The sequence below is a fragment of the Nomascus leucogenys genome, chromosome 2 (genome assembly GCF_006542625.1).
Source record: "Nomascus leucogenys isolate Asia chromosome 2, Asia_NLE_v1, whole genome shotgun sequence".
Classification (NCBI taxonomy): domain Eukaryota; kingdom Metazoa; phylum Chordata; class Mammalia; order Primates; family Hylobatidae; genus Nomascus; species Nomascus leucogenys.
Genome location: NC_044382.1, coordinates 32,858,470 through 32,880,041, shown reverse-complemented (window position 1 = coordinate 32,880,041; position 21,572 = coordinate 32,858,470). Strand labels below are relative to the sequence as shown.

General features: G+C 39.0%; 1 protein-coding gene across 3 annotated transcripts in view; it reads right to left on the bottom strand.

The window, feature by feature from the left end:
• The window catches only part of PRELID2 (PRELI domain containing 2), a 75,532-nt gene that overhangs the window by 30,280 nt on the left and 23,680 nt on the right, over nt 1-21,572 (bottom strand). For all 3 annotated transcript variants that reach the window (XM_003266572.4, XM_003266573.3, XM_003266574.3), the window contains one exon: nt 6,008-6,113. In XM_003266572.4, coding sequence (XP_003266620.1) covers nt 6,008-6,113 — 106 coding nt within the window. The remainder of the gene's footprint in view (nt 1-6,007; nt 6,114-21,572) is intronic.

Genomic DNA, 21,572 nt, shown 5'->3' with positions numbered 1-21,572 from the left:
ATCTAAAAAAGTTAAACTCACAGAAGTAGAGAGTAGAATGGTGGTTATCAGAGGCTGGGGGAGGTGGCAGAGAATGAGGAGATGTTGGCCAGAAGGCATAAAGTTTCGGTTACACAGGAGGAATAAGTTTTTGAGATCTATTGTATAGCATGTTGACTATAGCTAATGAGCATATATTGTAAATTTCAAAATTGCTAAGAGTAAACTCCAAATGATCTCACCACAGAAAATGTTAAATATGTGAGGTGATGGATATTTTAATAAGCTTGAATTAATAATTCCACATTGTGTGTGTGTGTATATATATATATGTATGTATATATCAAAATGCCACATTGTATCCCAAAAATATATACAATTATAATTTATCAATTAAAAATAAAAAATTAACTTAAAAAATTAAAAAAACCTTTTAAATGAGTCCTCAAAATATTAAACATATAATTCAGCAATTTCACTTCAATTTCCCTTGAAAGCAGGGACTCAAACAGATATTTATATACCCATGTTTATAGCAGTATTATTCACAATAGCCAAAAGGCAGAAGCAACCCAAGAATCCACCAATGGATGATGTCTGCTTTCACACTGCTAATAAAGACATACCTGAGACTGTGTAATTTATAAAGGAAAGAGGTTTAATTGACTCACAGTTCCACATGGCTAGGGAGGCCTCACAATCATGGCAGAAGGCGAATGAGGAGCAAGTCACGTCTTACATGGCGGAGGCAAGACAGCTTGTGCAGGGGAACTCCCATTTATAAAAACATCAGATCTCATGAGACTTATTCACTACCAAGAGAACAGGATGGGGGAAACAGCCCCCATGATTCACTTATCTCCACCTGGCCCCACCTTGACACGTGGGGATTATTACAATTCACGTAAGATTTGGGTGGGAACATAGCCAAACCATATCAGATGACTAGACAAACAAAATGTGATATATACAAACAATGAAATATTAGCCTTAAAAAGAAAGGTAATTCTGACACATGCTACAATACAGATGAACATTGAAAACATGCTAAGTAAAATAATGCCAGTCACAAAAAGACAAATACTGCATGAGTCCACTTATATGACATAACTAAACTAGCCAAGTTCATAGAGACAAAAAGTAGAACGGTGGTTGCCAGGGGCTAGGAGGTGAATGGGATGGGAAGTTATTGTTTAATGGCTAAAGAGTTCCTGTTTGGGAAAAGAAACAAAGGTCTGGAGATGGATGATGGTGACAGCTGCACAACAATGTGAGTGTACTTAATGCCACTGAACTGTATACTTAAAAATGGTTAAAATGGTAAATTTTATGCTATGTATATTTTGCCACAATAAAAAACAAACTTTTAATATTATTTTTAATACAAAGGTATTTTCAAAGCAAATAACAATACATCTGCAGTACATAGTGAAGCAGAAAAGAGGGTATGTCATTACAGTAAAAACGGGAGAAACATCAGCTAACACACTGTCAACCTGCATGGCACTGTGGAGTTTAGGCCAGCTGTAGTGTGGACGACAGATGCTGGGGCCTCTGAACACAAGGGAAGATATTCACTTGCCCCTCAAAGGCTGTTTCAAGTAGCATGGCCCCATTCCTCTGGCCCATTCCAAGTTCCTCTCTTGTAACTGAACTCTCTACATTTGCATTCCTCCATCATTACTGTGCATCCCATCGCCTCACTCTGGTTATATCAAGAACACACAGCTTGCCCCACGCAGGTGGCTTAAGTGCATAGATCATGAATGCAGCACTGTGCTGCAGAGATCAAGAGCACTCTGGGGTCAGACAAGCTTGGGTTCAAATCCCCGGTTCACCACTTACTAATTCTGTGACCTTGAGAAAACTACTTTGCCACTTGGGACCTCAGTTTCCCTATGCATAAAATGAAAATAACAATTCCTATCTCATTATGCTGTCCAGAAAATCAGATAAGGTAATGCGTGCCAAGGACAGTGCTTGGCATCTACTAAGCTCTTGTAAGCACTAGCTGTTATTTTAATATGCTTCTCAGCACTGATCATAGTGCTGGCACTGAACACCAAACAAGGCTCAATAAATTTTCTGCACCAGCAGATGTTTATTCATTGTCTGTCCTGCTTTCCACCCTGAGCTAGATGTCCCAGAAGTAAAGCTGCTTAAGGCACAATCTCTATCTTGTGAATTATGTCTTAATTCTTACTTGTGTCTCCAGCATCCTACCCAATGCCGGGCACATAGGTGACATCCAAAAAGTGCTGGTGGAATTGAACTTAAAATCTAGTTGTCTAGACTGTATGTGTTTGCATGAATTTGAGGGAGAGAAAAAAAACATATAACCATAAAAAGAAAACATGTTAAAGAAGTATGTGGCAGTGATTTTTTTTAATTCTTGAACACTAAAACATATTTTGTATATTTGACCTGTGTTTACCAACTTACAGAAAGCTATCAAAGTTTTCACATGTACCTGTGGGAACACATTAAAATCCCCATTTTGCAGACAATTAAACTGAGAATAGGGAGAGCCAAAGTGATTTGTGCTGGGTTACAAAGGTGAGGAGAGCGAGTCCAGAGGACTGCAAGTTCAGAACCACTCCTGTTTCAAGGATACATCTGTCAACTTGACTGCCAAAGGGAAATCCCAGTTCTCCTGCCCACAGATTTCTACTCCAGGAGGAAGGAGGGGTCTGACTGGTGTGTGAAAATTCAGCATTTGTGACACAAAGGCTCCCAAATTCCAAGTTACCTCCCTTTAAGAGTGATGAAGGAAGGAGAAAAACGCAATTGAGCCAGTCCCCAGAGGCACAGAATACACGTATGACCTCAGCTTGGGGATCCATAGCTAAAGCCAGCTTTTAATTTACAAACATAAAAATATAAAGTTTGTGAGTACCGAGTTTTGATTTTTCTGGAAAAAAATAGATATCAGATCCCATCATTACCACTACTAAACAGACTCAGCAATAAGTCCTAAAGTGAAAATAAAGTCACCTAAAACACTTTTATGGTGACTTCCACAGAAACCATTTATGCAGGCTCAGCTGTGAAGGTTTATCAGGAAGTCAGGCTGATACCAGGAAACATGACCACTTGGATAAAACAAAACAGACACTCAAGCATAAACGGCTCCTAAAATCAAAAAGCTAATTAAATGTGGCCTCTTCAAAAAGAAAAAGTAAGTCAGAAAAGGCAAAAGCTAGCAGGAAAAATATATTCTTACTTCTGAGCATAATAAATGAGAATAAAAAGGAATCACTTTAAGAAGTTGAAGTCACCTAATTATTTCCAGATAATATTCATCAGAAACCAACTGTGAACCTCCCTGGGCATTTCCTTTCTACTCATTCCCACAAGAATGGATGGAACACTGTCCAAGGTACTACAGGTTGGGAGGAGGGAATAAGAATTAAGGTGAATCAAACCACCTCTCTGCCATCAAGGAACATAAAATCAAATGTGGGATTATGCTAGAAATTTTGGGGAGTATATATCCGCCCCACAATCCCTTCCCCTGAGAAGTGGCCCCTAACCCTGGTCCATGTGGTCATGGCAGAGGATGAGCCATAACTGGACAACTTGACTTCCACCTTCCTGGTGGTGCCTGACTTATGGGAAGCCAATGAGAGTCCCTCTCAAAGAATTAATAAAGAAAAGAAACAAGCTACTTTATTATTAGTGAGAATTCTATTAATATATAATATGTATGCTTGACAGTGGAGGCCCATGTCCCATTATATAATCTGGGGAGCAGAGAAAACCAGACTACACAGAAAGAGTGGAATAAAACAGACACACAATCTTATAGACAAGAGCTGAAGAAGGAATACCACTTGGGTTCCTGGCAGTGTTCAGTTCCCAGTGAAGACCTTTCTGAAGGCTGCCAGCCTCACCACCCTTGTACACTTAGAATGAGCTAGCCTGAAGTGGTTTCTGTTACTTGCAACCAAATAGTCCTAATAAATCCAAAGGGAGTAAGACCACAACACAAATTCATCTAATGAACAAAAATATTAGTGAAGTTCGTGATGCTAGGTAGGCAAGGATTTCACTTCATTCATCTGAGGGCTGAAGTAAAGTGGCAAGAGGGAACTCTCATTGACAAAAGATAGGGATTTAAGTCCAGACTCCACCCTTTGCTAGTTCTGTGACCTTGAAGAAACACATTTAGCCCACATTTAGCATAGTGCCTAGTGCAAAGCAGGTACTCAATATATATTTGTAAGAGGAAGGAAGCAGGGAAAGCAGTTACCACATATCAGGTATGCTTATCTTTTAAGTCAAGTCATTTCCCATTAATAAAATGGAAATTCTCATTCTCATTAATAAAATGGGAATAAAAATTTCACTTTATGTGTCTCACAGGATCAGAATGTACATAACCACTGTGCGATTAAAAGTCATTATTAGGTTCATCAGATTAATCGATGCATCAAATACAGACCAACTTCAGTTAATGAAATAATATTTATCTGAAATAGGGGTTAGCTATACCCTACAAGCCAAATCTAGCCCACCATCTGTTTTTATATGGCCTGCAAGAATGGTTTTTATAAATGAACATTTGCAATCAATTTGATAACACGGAACACGAACTTTGAACCCTACTTCACCTAAATGTTATCCCTCTCTCTCAGAAAAATCCCATTCTTCTAGTGAATATACCTGTATTATAAAAAAAATTCAATTTATTACTGTTATTATCATAGAGTTTAAGGGATGCACAAAAGGTCAACTCAGTAAGAAACAGGGCAATGAAATTACTTTTCTCATCAGTTCCACTATTTTTAGAGTGCAATGCTGCAGAACATGGGAGTTTTTACAAATGCATAAATTGCAACATAGCAGAAAAATTTGCAATAATGTCTGAGTGAGTGAAGGTGACATAAGATCTTCTGGAAGTTCAACTACTCGCTTCAAGTCCAGGTTTAAAGAGGCTGGACCAGTCTGAATATGTGCCAGGAACCACCTCAACTGGAGCAAGAACACATCGTCAATCACAACAGTATGTCTATGGTGTACAGAACAGTACTGAATATTCATTCACCGCCCTCAGCCTCCCAGATGAACACCTCCTAGCACAGGTTCATCCTTGAACCCAGACATGCAAAAATGAAAACAAGGGTCCATTACCAGGAAGTCTCTGAGGGTCATAACAATGGTTCTTTACACCAGCGGTTAATTCTATCCCACAAAACAAAATGAGGTAAACTTATACAAAAAGCCCTGAGTAAAATCTGGAAATAAATGAGTATAATTATCATAGCAATTAATAACGATAATAAAACACTTTGGAGCAACTGCTCTATACTGAGCACTGCAATAAGCACATAAAAATGCATAAGCAATGGGTTTTGACATGAAGTTTTAAAAATAATGCTATTAAGGAAAGAAAATAGAAGATATAAATGTTATATGGAATACCATACAGGACAGATTAAAATGGAAAAGCTCTACTTAAAATAGAGCACACAGGACCTCAGAACTCCAATGTGGCTTCTGAATCACTTTCATGGAAGCCTAAGCTCCCTTGAGAATACGGTTTGAAAACTATAAGAATGGACAATTGGGGTCTCTGTATTTTCCTCATCCATAATATTAGGACAACAATAATAGCTTCTGCAAAGGTTTGTGAGGATTAAATGAGTTAATAAATACAAATTCTTTTAGCAGTCAGTAGTACATAGTAAGTACCCAATAAATATTAACTATCATTATCTTTATTAGTTGTCATCATACTATACATTATTATTCATTCTGATTATTTCTTTTAATTAGATTATAAGTATGCTCCAAATTTTCACATACTCTTCATTGGCATATTTTTAATTTAATGAGCCATAAATGGCACTTTAGTTTTACTTTGATTTGAATTTATGTAATAATTTTGAGGGTAATTATTTTTGCATATATTTATTAACTATATGTTTTTCTCATTATGTCTGCTCATGAGTCTTATTCAATAACCCTATTGGAACTCCTGTTGTTTTTTAAAATTAATGTTGGTTCAAGGCAGAAATATGGTTACCTTCTGGGCTCCCTGTCTTAAGAATGTGCTGGCAAAAGTTTCTAAAATACAGTTGAGAAATCCAACTCCTGTGATTGAAATCCTGCCTCTTTGAATGAACTCTGTCCTGCAAAAAAAAAAACAAAAAACACATCTTTGATGTCATTCTATGCTTGGATATGTAAACTACAGACATTTCTAGCTGCATAATTACCACTTATAATCAATAAAAAATAATATCCTTAATAATTCAATAACTACCTGTTATAAGAAGATTTTGTTAAAAGTAATTTATAGTTTATATAATATTAACAACAGTCTTATTCAAATTAAAGAATATTCATTTCATGCTGCAAAATCTCTTTTTAAAATTGAGTCTGAGGTAATTATCAATGATATGACCTTAGGTAAATTATGTAGACTCTCTATAACTCGGTTTCCTCACATGTAAAATGGGAACGACCATAGTATCTTTCTTTTACAACTACTGTGGCAAGTAAATGAGTTATCATACATCACAGGAATATGAAGAGTTCCTGACACATAAGTATTTACTAAATGTTAGCTACTATTACTAAAGAGAGTCAGATAGAGACAAGATTGGAAAGCCAGACACCTGGAATGACTTTTTCAATCCTCGATTGGAGAAGGGGGTGAGACAGAAGAGATATGTCACCATCTCTACCAATTTTAATTACCAAAATTATACCAATATTAATTATCTTCATGTCATAAAACAGAGATCTAGATTACACTTAAGAGTGATGGAAGTAAGATGGCTGAATAGGAAGTCCCAAGCCCTCATTACCCCCAGAGACAATGACTTAAGAACAATATACAAACCAAATTGCCTTTATGAGAACTCCCTCAAGAATTAGCAGCACCCCAGGTGGGTGCAAAGCCAAGAAGAGCCACATCAAAGCAGATAAGAAACTTTGTTGCTTTTACCTATGATAGCTCCCTCCCACCCAGCATAGTGTAACGCAGACAAGAAAAAAATCCCAGCTTCTGGCTTCTCCCTCAGGAGGGATAGAAAAGGGCTAACTGTGCATCCAACATTCTGTCTTTAAGAGGGGCATGACTCAGAGTGCTAAACGAAATGGCAATATACTTTCAAAAGCAAGCATGGTGGCTTGTTACACTAGAGAACCTGCAGTACCTCAGACAGACACCAAGGGTAACAAAAGATCAGGGCTCTTGAGAACAGGGGCAGTCCCCTGTGACTGGGAAATTACACCCAAGCCCAGAGAAGATGCATCCCCCAAAAAGGTTTGAGAGGCCCCCAGAATCTCAAGCTAGGCTGTCCAGTGACGGTCTTCCCTATATGAAGCCAGTCCATAAGACTGGGAGAAGTGGCTGTTTTTTTATATACCCAAACCTCAACAAAAGATCACGATGCATGCAAAGAAACAAGGAAACATGGCCCAATCAAAGAAACAAAATAAATCTCTAGAAACCAACCCTAAAGAAACAGAGATCTATGAATTACCTCACAAAGAACTTGAAATAACCATCTTAAAATGCTCCATGAACTAAAATCGACAACTAAAGGAATCAGGAAAAATAAAGTGCAAGAACAAAATGAGACTATCAACAAACAGAAACTATGAGAAAAATGAGAACTAAGCAGAAATTCCAGAGTTGAAGAATACAATAATGGAACTAAAAAACAATTCACTAGAGGAGCTCATTCAATAGCAAACTTGATCAAGCAGAAGAAAGAATCAGCAAACTTAAAGACAGGTTATTTGAAATTATTGAGTCAGGGACCAAAAAATAAATAAAAAGAATAAAGAAAAGTCAAGAGAGCCTAAGGGACTTACAAGACATCATCAAACAGATCATTATCCACATTACGGGAATCTCAGAATGAGAAGCATGAGAAAGAAGCAGAGTGCCTATTTGAAGAAATAATGGCTGAAAATTCCCCAAATTCGAGGGAGGAAATTGGCATACAAATTGAGAAAGCTCAATGAACTTCAACTAGGATAAATTCAAAAAGACTCACATCTGTGCAAATTAATTCAACCATTGTGGAAGACAGTGTGGCGACTCCTCAAGGACCTAGAACTAGAATTACCATTTGACCCAGCCATCCCATTACTGGGTATATACTCAAAGGATTATAAATCATGCTACTATAAAGACATGTGCACACGTATGCTTATTGCAGCACTATTCACAATAGCAAAGACCTGGAACCAACCCAAATGTCCATCAATGATAGACTGGATTCAGAAAATGTGGCACATACACACCATGGAACAGTATGCACCCATAAAAAAGGATGAGTTCATGTCTTTTGCAAGGACATGGATGAAGCTGGAAACCATCATTCTCAGCAAACTATCACAAGGACAGAAAACCAAACACCACATGTTCTCACTCAGAGATGGGAATTGAACAATGAGATCACTTGGTCACAGAGTGGGGAACATCACACACCAGGGCCTGTCGGTAGGTGGGGGCCTAGGGCAGGGATAGGATTAGGAGAAATACCTGATGTAAAGGATGAGTTGATGGGTGCAGCAAACCAACATGGCACATGTATACCTATGTATCAAACCTGCACGTTGTGCACATGTCCCATAGAACTTAAAGTATTATTTATATATATATATATATGTATACATATATATATATATATATATAAAAGACTCACACCAAGACACATTATAATCAAACTGTCAAAAGTCACAGAAAAAGGCCAGGCGCGGTGGCTCACGTTTGTAATCCCAGCACTTTGGAAGGCCGAGGCGGGCGGATCATAAGGTCAGGAGATCGAGACCATGGTGAAACCCCGTCTCTACTAAAAATACAAAAAATTAGCCAGGTGTGGTGGCGGGCACCTGTAGTCCCAGCTACTTGGAGAGGCTGAGGCAGGCGAATGGCGTGAACTCGGGAGGCGGAGCTTGCAGTGAGCCGAGATCGTGCCACTGCACTCCAGCCTGGGCGACAGAGCAAGACTCCGTCTCCAAAAAAAAAAAAAAAAAAAAAAAAAGTAACAGAAAAAGGGAGAATCTTGAAAGCAGTAAGAGAAAAGCAACTCATCACATTAAGCTCCTATAAGATTTTCAGTAGATTCCTTGGCAGAAACTTTGCAGGCCAGAAGTGAATGCAATGACATGTTCAAGATACTGAAATTTAAAAAAAAAAAAAAAACCTACAAGACGAAAATACTATATCCAACAAAGCTATCCTCCAAAAACGAAAGAGAAATTAAGTGTTCCTAAATAAACAAAAGCTAAGGGAGCTCATCACCACTACAGATTTGGATTACACTTAACTTTGCCTCATTCATTCATTTGTTCAACACACTGACTACATGGCTACTATATGCTAAGTGCCATACTGACTGCTAGAGGCCCACAGAAAAGGAGATGGTCTCTCTCCTCCAGGATCTCACTGGCTAGTGGAAAAGACACAGAGACAAGTGGGAGAGTGTCAACAATTGGAGGTGAAGCATTCCATCAGAGGAAAACCACAAGGACCCAGGTAAGGAGGCGTGAAGGACGAGAGATGTCTGAGGAGCCACAGGTTATCTAAAAATGCCCAGTACATGGCATGGGGCTTGACAAATTCTTCCCACAGGAATGACTGGAGCATAAGGTGGGTGTAGGAGATGTTACGGTATGAGGCTGAAAGAATAATTGAAGACAAGACTGCAAATGGCCTCAGGCTGAGAAGTTTAGGCTTTACCCTGAAGGTAATGGTGGCTTCTCTTCTGAGGACACCAAGTACCAGGTATAGATTAATAGTCACATCTGCACCACTGACTAAAATGCTCATTGCCATTCCTTAATGCTTTTAGACAATCTCCTATCCCCCATGTTCACCACAGTGCTTACACTGAATGAGTTCAATGAGCATTTGTTAAATGAATTAATTCAATTTCTTTGTAATAAAAAATATTCAACACAGAAAACATTTTCCCAACCTTACATCTCTGTGGAAAGGAAATGAGAGCCACGTCTCCTGTATGTATAGTTGACATGTGTTTATATGCACGTATACATGAGCACATGCACTGAAACAATCAAAAAAAAAATCTGAGAAAATACTGGATCCTACAAACTGTCATTTTGGTCAAAATGGTTATTAAAACCTCTTAATTAGACCTCGCTAATAGCAGTAGCCTCTACATTTAGATCATGCATACAGTAAAAGGAAGCCTTCAGAATTCCTCTCTCCCTCTCCCCCTTCCCTTTCCTCCCCTTCTCTTACACACACACACACACACACACACACACACACACACACGAGTTATCCCATCCAATCTGACATAAATACCTTCCGTCTAAGCAGTTTTCACCCATTAGATTTAAGCCTATTTAAAATTATTTTCTCATGTAAAACTATATCCTGGTGACACTAATCTTTCCTGTCTTTATTCTGGATTAGTCAGAATAGAATTTTACAGTGATTTTAATATTGAGAAATGAAAAGTTGAGCAGTCTCACACTCTTGGGAGAGATGAACTCCTCAGTCTTCAGTCCTGAAGGCAAATGTAGGTGAGGGATTAATAAGAGTCTCTTACATCATATTCTAACCAATATTTCTTTCTGCCACTTTTGGGAGAAGTAAGTCCTCAGAAAAGCACTCTAGGGTTTTGTCCACATATCAGAGAATAACAGAGCAGTAAAGCAGGGTCATGCCCTTGCCATCAACGAGATGAGAGTTTATCCTATTATATTTTAAGACTGCCAGAGAAGAAAATATTGCACTTTCCCTCAATAACTCATTGATAAAGCACATCAGACACTCTTCTTACTACAAATAGCTAACCTAAATCCTTCACACTAGAATTCATCTCCATTTAAGTTCTGTGCAAAACACAGCAGTTTACAAAACATATGGTTTAATTTCAGCTTCATTTAAAAAAAAAGACAAGATGGATAGATGGATGGATGGACGGATGGACAGATAAGTAAGTTAACAGAGCTAAAATGTTAACAATATTAGGGCATTAGAATTATATATATTATTTACTTGCTTTGTTCTTTTTAGTGGTTTATAAATTTTCTATTTAAAAAATATGTATTCCTTTGGCAATCACCAAAAAGTCTATTAAGTAAAAAGACCCTGAGTATCACTTTTATATAAATAAATAAAGCATTTTATAAATGGCTCTGTGCCTTTTAAACCATTTTCAGCAACAGTACCTGCTAACTTCTGGCTTGCTCTTCATTTAAAGTCTTGTTAAATCACCTCTTGGCTTTTCTTTTCTGACGTTATGTAATCTCGTTTCTTTGTAGCTCATGTCTTAAGACTTTCTCCCCACCCTGTACTTGAAAGTACATAGTGTTTCATCATCCTCAAGACATATAAGGATGACTCAGGTTTTCCTTCACCTGTCTTTCATCTCTGAGAAGCCTACAGGGAGGACTCTCCATCACATTTATGATATTACAAATTCAGGGTCATACTTACTCCTCAAAACCCAGTATCGTTAACAGTGTACATTCTATATCAGACATTGTATTATCTTCTGAGGTTGCTATGCTTTGAAAATTATTTTCTCTCTTTTATACATGAAGAAACTATGGCAAAGAGATGTTAAATAACTTGCCCAAGGTCACATAGCTTAATGTCATGAGGATTCACTAGCTATCACCTCAAAATCCTAGTCTTCCTCTGCTCTTAGTGAATGACATAACTGTTTTTCTAGTCCACGAGATTAGAAATCTTAGCAACATGTTAGACGGTCCCCTCTCTAGAATCAATCTAAACATCCAGTAAGTCACCTGATTGTGCTTATTTCACTTGTGATGTCCCTCAACAATCCATGTTACTCTCTTCCTTGCTACTGCTACTGCCTGGGCTTGGCATAGAATTTTCTCTCTCCAGGACCATTGCAAAGTGCCTCCCAATGGGGTCCCTGTCTCCAGCATGAATTCCCTAAACTCCATACTGACAAAAGTCAACTTCCTAAGCACACACTGATCATGTCACTGCCTATTACGGCAGGGTGAATAATGCCCATGTGCTCAGTCTTATGTGTATAAGACTCATCTACAATGTTGCATGTAGTTGTTGTTTGTTCATTTTCATTGCTACATAGTGTTCTACTGATTGAAAACACTCCAAATTATCCAATCTACAGAAAATATTTAGAATGGACTCAGTTTATGGCTATTATCAACAGTGCTGTTATGAAAATGCTTATAATATAACCAGACATATATGTGCACAAGTATCTCTGGAGTATCCAGCAGTCAGTTACCTATGCCATAGCACATGCACAGTTTCAACTTTAATAGATCAGGCCAAATGTTTTTCTAAATGGTCGTATCTATTTTTTCTTCGTTGAATCCTCAATTTCAACTGCAAAGACTAGCACATGGTAGGAAATCAATAATGCATTTGGGAAGGAAAGAATGAAGAGATGGAGGGAGTGTAGGGAAGAGAAAGTGAAGAACCAAAAGAAGGCAAGAAATGTATAATACATCTCAATACTTGTGTCAGGGAAAATGAACCAGATATCACAGGAGTTCCACCGGCTGAGGTCAACAGAAGACAACCTTCACCTGACTGTGGGATAAGCCACCTACAAAATCTGAGAGTGAGGCTCACCCACTCAAGCAGTGCCTGTATCTGAGTCCCATCTCTTGCTTTGTCCACTTAGTGGGTGTAATTCAAAACAAAACCCAATGGAACTGTGACAGAGAAAGCACAACTCAAATCCCAGAACACCGTTGTGAAAATGAAGGGCAGCTTATGCAGTCATTTAAAAATTTGTTTTCTTCTGGATTTGAGAAAATAAAAAAGTTCAGGGGAAATACGGATCAGGAATTAATCCCCAGAGCATGCAGCCACCAGTGCTGAATCCACAAAATGGCAGTTTCCGGGAAAGCAAAAGATCTTAATGAGATCCTGTCCTTGAATTATTGACTGGTTAGGTATGGCAAATCTTGCCTAATTGTTTTCGTGATGGGAATCTAATTAAAGTGTCTTTGAGGGGGAAAAAAATGTTCCACAGATACTCTTGTTGTGATGACCTCAGTTCTAATCATGTTTTTAGCATTCTCCTGTAAGCACACAGAAATAGGGGTCCCAAAGGAAACACGGGGTCTTCAAGTCAGACTGCCCACTCACTCCTGACCAACTCCCTGGCTCTGCTGCTGCCGCAGAGACTTCCTGACTCACTGCTGCTCCACGATGGCAGACTATATAGTCTCTCCCATGCTGTCTGTCTGAACCCATTTACATAACTGCCTCCACAGAAAACCAATGCAATTTGCAGAGCTCTCAATACATGCTATGCAGTTTCAGCCTTAACATGAACATGTGTATTTATATGTGTAAAATCACACACACACACACACACACACACACACACTATATATATATATATGTCTTTAAGACAGGGAATGAAAGTGGGCTCCTGGAATTAGACCATTTACATTCACATCTTGTTTTAGCTTGCCTACCCACCCACGTAGTAAGTTCCTGAAGCTCTGTGAAGTTTGCTGTTCTCTGTAAAATGGGGTTAATAATACCTATTTCATGAGTTCTCTCAAGGTTGAATAAGGCAATATGTGGAAAGCACTCAAAGTGCTAAGTGTAAGCAGTCAACAAATGTGAGTAAACAGTACTAACATTAGTAATAATTATGCTGTTCTACTACAACTACCATTATTATACCAATTTAAAGTATATAAAAAAAAAAAAAAAAAAAAAGCACAGTGGCTGAGAAGTCAAATAACCACTGTGAAAATCCAGCCCAAGCCAACTCCAAGACTCTGTAATTCACTAACTTCTAGATGGAACTCAATCACCATAAACCACTTGGCACTGAAGGGAATGAACCCCTTCCCGCCCCAGTTCTGACATTCAAAGCTCTTGGAGCAGAAGCCTCCCAACTTCCCAGACTCCTGTCCTACCCTGCTACCCCACACTCTGCACTGTGAAACCAAACATTCTACCATCCTTCTCTGACCTCCTCTCCTAAGCACTTTCCCTCTGAGCTGTTCTTCTAACCCATCCCAGAAACCAACAGGTTGTTACCTAAATTATTAACAATGAGTATCAACAGGGTATGCCATAACACTAAGAAATAAATTAAATGATAGAATCTCAGAGGCTCAGCAGGTTAGTGCAAGTATACATTTCAGGACAGTCTGGCTCTGTCTCTTAAAACATGGTATTTAAGAATTGATTATTAATATGCCTCACGTCTGAAATCCCAGCATTTTGGGAGGCTGAGGCAGGCAGATCATGAGGTCAGGAGTTTGAGACGAGCCTGGCCAACATGATGAAACCCCATCTCTACCAAAAACATAAAGAATTAGCTGGGTGTGGTGGGACACACCTGTAAACCCAGCTACTTGGGAGGCTGAGGCAGGAGAATTGCTTGAACCCAGGAGGCGGAGGTTGAGGTGAGCCAAGATCACGCCATTGCACTCCAGTCTGGGCAGCAGAGCTAGACTCTGTCTCAAAAAAGAAAAGAACTGATTATTAATAATAACAGTTAACATATTGTCATAGCCTATTGTGGTAAAGCATTGTATTAAGTTTTTATATACATGCCTTTCAGTTAATTCTCACAACAGTCTTATAAGGTATATAATATTAACCCGAGTTTACAGATTAAAAAAACTGAGGTTCCAAGAGGCAAACTTACTGATGGTCATACAAAAATAAGTGACAGGGCCACTATTAACACAGTTAACTTCAGATCCCATGTCCCTTCCCACAACCCTATTACCTAGAAAAGTGTCTATTTAGTGAAAGCTTATGGGCATCCTGAGTTGATGGCGAAGCTTCAAATTACTCAATGGTTTGTAAACTAGCTTAGGTGGAGGCTTGTCTTGGGATATCAGGCCCAACAGTGCATGCATCCCACTCACAGCTGGTGCTGACTGTCTGCCCAATGGAGGAGGTAGACCCTAAGTCTAGATTGTCACCAGGTTCCTCTCTATTGTCTCGAGATCTTTAGGTTATTCTGCATTATCTCAATGCCTGGTTAATAAAGTATCATAATTTTTAATAACAAAATTTTTTATTTCCTATAGCTACAAAAGGTAACCAAACAAAAGAAAAAAATTTAACTGGCATCTGTGTTTCCTAAGAGCAGAAAATGCAATATAGTGTTGACACTAATCATACTTACTGAAGTCTCCCCTCCTAATCCCTTATTTCCATTGATCATTCTTCTTGCATAAATTCAGTAGAGCCCTCATATGAATTTTGACTTTTCAGCAGGTGTTTCCACTGAAAGTGTTTAGTGTTTGCTAGATAGCCAAAATATTAACTGATCATGCTTTATAAGATTAACAAGAGTTTTGCAAAAAATGAAGTTCCAAAAGGGCTGCCAGCTGTATGTTTGCTTACCACTGGGACCATGGGATACTTACTATTTATCAGGGATTCCAAATCTAGCTACTCAACAGATTCATCAGGAGAACTTTAAAAATGTCGATTTTCATGAGCCAGCCCAGGGATACAAAACTAGAATTACCAAGGTGAATCTACATTTTTAACTCCGCCCCTGAATCTTGGGCCAATATACAACTCAAAACAACTCAAACGAAAAGGAGGATGAAAAAAATGTCAACAGGCATCCACTAAGATACAATTATGTATCACCTAACAATGAAGATATGTTCTGAGAAATGCCTTATTAGGCAGCTTCATCGTTGTGCAAATATCATAGAGTGTACTTGCATAAACCTAGATGGTATAGCTTACTACACACATAGGCTAGACGGTATAGCCTATTGTTCCTAGGTTACAAGCCTGCACAGCATGTTACTATACCGCATACTGTACACAATTGCAACACAGTGGTATTTGTGTATCTAAACGTATCTAGACATAGAAAAGGAACAGTAAAAGTACAGTATAAAAGACACATACCATGTATATACCGTTTATAGAAAATGATACACACTTACCATGAATGATGGAGCCTGCAGTACTGAGGTCACTCTGCATAAGTCAGTGAGTGAGTGGTGAGTCAATGCAAAGGTCTAGGATATTACCATACACTGCTATAGACTTTATAAATACTGTACACCTAGGCTACACTAAATTTATTTTTAAAATTCTTCTTTTTTCAATAATAAATTAACCTTAGCTTACTGTAACATTTTTACTTTATAAATGTTTTCATTTTTAACTTTTTCACTCTTTTGCAATCACACTTAGATTAAAACACACACTGCATAACTGTACAAAAATATTTTTTTATATTCTTATTAACTTTTTTCAATTTTTAATTTTTTACTTTTTAAATATTTTTGTTAAAAACTAACACAAAAACACACACATTAGCTTAGGACTACACAGGGTCATGATCATCAGTATCACTGTCTTCCACCTCCCCATCTTATCCCACTGGAAAGTCTTCAGGGGCGATAACACACATGAAGCTGTCATCTCCTATGATAACAATGCTTTCTAGAATACCACTTGAAGTACCTGCCTAAGGCTGTTTTACAGTTAACTTTTTAAAATATTTTCTAAGTTAGGAGTACACTTTAAAACAACAATAAATGGTATTGTAATTACATAAACCAGTAACACAGTCATTTATTACCATTTACATGGTTTGGCTCTGTGTCCCCACCAAATCTCATCTCAAATTGTAATTCCCATGTGTCAAGGGAGGGACCTGGTGGGAGGTGATTGGATCATGGGGGCGGTTTCCCCCATGCTGACAGTGAGAGAGTTCTCACGAGATCTGATGGTTTTAAAAGTGGCAGTTTCCCCTGCACTCTATCTCTCTCCTGCCACCTTGTGAAGAAGGTGCTTGCTTCTTCTTCACCTTCTACCATAATTGTAAATTTCCTGAGGCCTCCCCAGCCATGTGGAACTGTGAGTCAACTAAACCTCTTTCCTGTATAAATTACCCTGTCTCAGTTATTTCTTTATAACAGTATGAAAATGGACTAATACACCATTATCAAGTATTATGTACTAATACACCATTATCAAGTATTATGTATTGCATACACTACACTTTTACACAACTGGCAGCACAGTAGGTTTGTTTATACTGCCATCACCACAAACACATGAGTAATGCATCACACTATGATATTAAGATGACTATGATGTTACTAGCCAACAGGACTTTTTCAGCTCCAATATAATCTTATGGTACCACCTAAATATATGCAGTCTGCCATAGACTGAAATGTTGTAGGCAGTGTCGGACTGTATCTCAAAAGCTCCTACTTATGTCATCAAATGCTCTCTTGGCTAAACATCATTGTTTCTAGCTCAATTATCATTTCCCTTTTCAATAAAACAGCTTACTCTACTTTTCAAAATCAGTAACTTTAAACAGTAACCACACTTTGAAAACAACATTTAATCCCATCAGTTCCAACAACTTACATTTATTCGATGCTTTATAAATGTGCAGAGCATGTCTATTTTTTATCTTATTAAGTCTTCACATCACTCTGTGAGGGAGCTCAGGCCAGCTTTATCCCTTTTCCCACAGTCAAAGAGCACATAAAATGACCAAGCAGAAACAAGAGGAGAAGCTCGCATATTACTGGCTCAATGTAGAAATTCTCTCTACATGGCATTTCCTACCAAATCCTACTGGGCTTCCCCAGTTTGCACTTACCCTGCAGCAAATTCCTTCTCTTTTCCTTTCCCACCCACAACCCCCGTCCCCCGCCATTCCCATTTCAGCCCACAAGTGCTATGCGCATCCCCTTTAGCAGGTTTTCATTCATCATTCATTAGACAGATGGTGATGAAGCATCTTCTGTGAGCCAAGCACTGTGCTAAATACAGGGGATACAGTGGTAAACCGTGACCTCAGCGCACAGCCACCACAAAACAATTAGTACAGGATACAAAAACAGAGGAGACTCTGATTATACGAACACAAACATCAAATGGCAAATGAGTATCTTTTGGAGGGCAGTCTTATTAAGCCAAAAATAAAACTCCAGCCCAGATGATTATATTTGTATAGAAAAGGCCTCAATGCTTGGCTTTTCATAATTGGCGGTGCTTTCTGCTAATTGTTTGATTATCCACTGGCGCACTGGAAATCAAGGTCAATATGAGCAGAGGGAGTCATGTTTTGGGACGAATACGGTAGTATTTATTCAGGCTATTAGTTAACTATACCCTCAAGCCCTTTAGCTCCAGGACTGGGCTTAGAAATAATTCCTAAGTCAGCAGAGCCAGAGTGTTTTAATACTTCAGTAAAAGCAGGTCTGGAGGTCAATCAAAAATGCCAGTGCCAATCTTAAAAACACACAGAAGTCACCAGACTACCGAATTCACTCATGGAAAAAAAACCAAAAAGACTCTAGAGCAGGGTGAAAAAACGGACACACCAAAAAATATGCCCAATTAGCCCTCAGCACATGCAAATTATACTATTTGTGATTTTTCAGATGAACATTTGAGACTTAGGACGTTTTAACCCAGAAATTCAAAAATAAAACATTTAAAAAGTTATATGTATATCTATTAGAGAGTGAAGAATACTCATGAGTAATTTCAGTAGTAATGAAAATGTTTTGACGCAACAATAGCAGCAGTCAGGCGCAGAGACTCATGCCGGGAATCCCAGCACTTTGGGAGGTCAAGGCGAGAGGCTCACTTGAGGTCAGGAGTTCAAGACCAGCTGGACAACACAGTGACACCCTGTCTCTACAAAAAAGAAAAAAAAAATTAGCCAGGCATGATAGCACACACCTATATCTCAGCTACTCAGAGGCTGAGGTGGCAGAATTGCTTGAGCCCCTAAGTTCAAGGCTGCAGTGCGCTGTGATTGTGTTACTGCACTCCAGCCTGGGCAACAGAGGAAGACTCTGTCTAAAAAAAAAAGAAAAGGAAAAAAAAGAACAGTTTCTCATCTCATTAATGTAATCTGTGTTTAAGTTTGATTTTTACTTGTTTTTTACTATATTCCACGAGGGATATATTCAAATTATTAACACACACTTTGCTAGGCTGAGCTTTTTTTTTTTTTTTTTTTGAGACATGGTCTTACTCTGTCACCCAGGCTGGAGTATGCAGTGGCGCAATCTGGGTTCACTACAATCTCCGCCTCCCAGGCTCAAGCAATTCTTCCACCTCAGTCAGCCCGACCAAGTAGTTAGGACCACAGGCACACACCACCATACCCAGCTAATTTTTGTATTTTTAGTAGAGACAGGGTTTCTCCATGTTGCCCAGGCTGGTCTGGAACTCGTGGGCTCAAGCAATCCGCCTGCCTTAGCCTCCCAAAGTGCTGGGATTACAGGCATGAGCCACCGTGCCCAGCCCCTTCATCAAGTCTTGACACACTGCCATGGCCCAACTATGCCCAACCACTCTGCCCAGGAGAGGGTGGGCCAAATGGGGTCCTAAAATGGTTTTCATTCAATGAGGCTATAAGCACCTGGAGACAAAGAGCCAGCCTCCAACCTGGCCATGGGCCTATGCAGGGCCCTGGGAGAGTTTTTGCTTTTCCACCTTTCCCGGCCTCCCAAAGTGCTGAGATTACAGGTGTGAGCAACCGTGCCCAGCCTGGCTGAGCGTTTTTAATGTCAAAAATAAGCATCAGAGGATAAGCAGAAGCTTTTAGATGTAGAAAGCTGAAGACATGGCCATTGAAATGCTGTGCTGAGTGTAGAAGAATAATCTTGTTACTCAAATGCAGGAAAAACCCAGTTCGACAACATCGTGAATAGAATAGGTCTCCATTGATGGTAGTAACTTGAAGATACCAGAAAGTTTTTACTTAGCATAAAAACACATATGCTGAAAGAGCAAAGCTGAAGAAAATACTTTTACTAGATGATTATCTTCCAGAATTACATTGCAGTACTCGGATAAAGCAAATGTCAATTACTAAAACCAAATCAAATGCATGTCAATTATATTCCCACATGGTATAACAAATACCTATTAAGAGGAAAAGGGTAATAAATAAGAACCAGAAACAAATAAATATATTTTAAAGAACAGACACAAGCACAAAATGATAAATTAACAAACCTATCTCAGAACATAAGGTTTTGGAGGGTAAAAACCATGACTTTTTTCTTCCTTCTGAAAAGTCTAAAACAATACACTTCATTCTCCATTTTCCAAAGTAAATGCCTGTGTCCTGCTCTACATAATAAAGCATATTCCCACAAAAGCTGACTTTAATTTTTTCCTCTTTTCAGATTAAGATTCACTTTTCTTTTTTCTGATTTGGCCCAAGTGTCTTAAGGCAAAACAGAGCACGAGCATGGCATCTCTCATTCTACACATTCGAGCAGTGCATCAGAGGACCTATGTGATGCCCCTGAATCTACAACTGCCAAGATCACTGCATGAACCTAGAAGAAAACCAGAAATGTGAGCAGATTCAGTCCATGCCAATTGCTTGCATTGACCCTGAATACTATTCTCTCCAGAGCTTAAATTTCACTCTGGAACTAAAATACAAGTTTCCCAGTCCCGTGCTTCTCAAATTGAGGCACTCATAGCCCCAAAGATGTGTACTGAGGGAATGCAAAACTCCACAATGAACATATTTGTGCAGTGTAACAGTAAATCATTACAAACGCTGTTTCTGTATTAAATACATTCTGAGAATTAGAATCAAAGGTATCAGAATTTTTATTATGAAAATAACAACTGTAAAAGTAATAATACAAAACACTAATATCTGCTGACCACTATGGGCTGGCACTATTTTAAGCTCTCTCTATGTACAACTTCATTTAATCCATACAACCACCCTCTGGGAAAGGGTTATCATTCCCGTCATATAGATGAAGAAACCGAGGGGTGGAGAAGTGACACAAATTGTACAAGGGCACATAGTTACAGTTTCAGAGGCAGAATTCTTCTTTTGCCTCTTTGAGACGGAAGTTATATTAGTCCATTTTCATGCTGCTGATAAAGACATACCTGAGATTGGGTAATTTATAAAGGAAAGAGGTTTAATGGATTCACAGTTCCACGCGACTGAGGAGGCCTCACAATCATGGTGGAAGGCAAAAGGCACGTCTTACATGGCAGCAGGCAAAAAAAAAAAAAAAAAAAAACTTGTGCAGGGTAACCCCCCTTTATAAAACCATCAGATCTCATGAGACTTACTCACTATCACAAGAACAGCACGGGAAAGACCTGCCCCCATGATTTAATTACCTCCCACTGGGTCCTTCCCACGATATATGGGAATTGTATGAGCTACAACTCCAGATGAGATTTGGTTGGGGACACAGCGAAACCGTATCAGGGGTCTTGCTCTGTTGCCCAGGTTGGAATCAATGGCAGGATCACAGCTCACTGTAGCCTTGACCACCCAGGCTCAAGCGATCCTCCCACCTCAGCCTCCTGAGTAGCTGGGACCACGGGCACGTGGCACCATGCTCGGCTAATTATTTTATTATTTGTAGAGACAAAGTCTTGGTATGTCACCAGGCTGGTCTCAAACTCCTGGCCACAAGATACTCCCACTTTGGCCCCCCAAAGTGTGGGGATCATAGGTATTGAGCCACACCTGGCGCAGAGGTAGGACTCTAAACGCAGATGCCTACTCAGTTACTGTGTCATAGGACATGAGAGGAGAGACCCTGTGCAGGCCTGGAGGGAGTCAGGTTGGCGGTGTAAATAAAGCATATCTGTA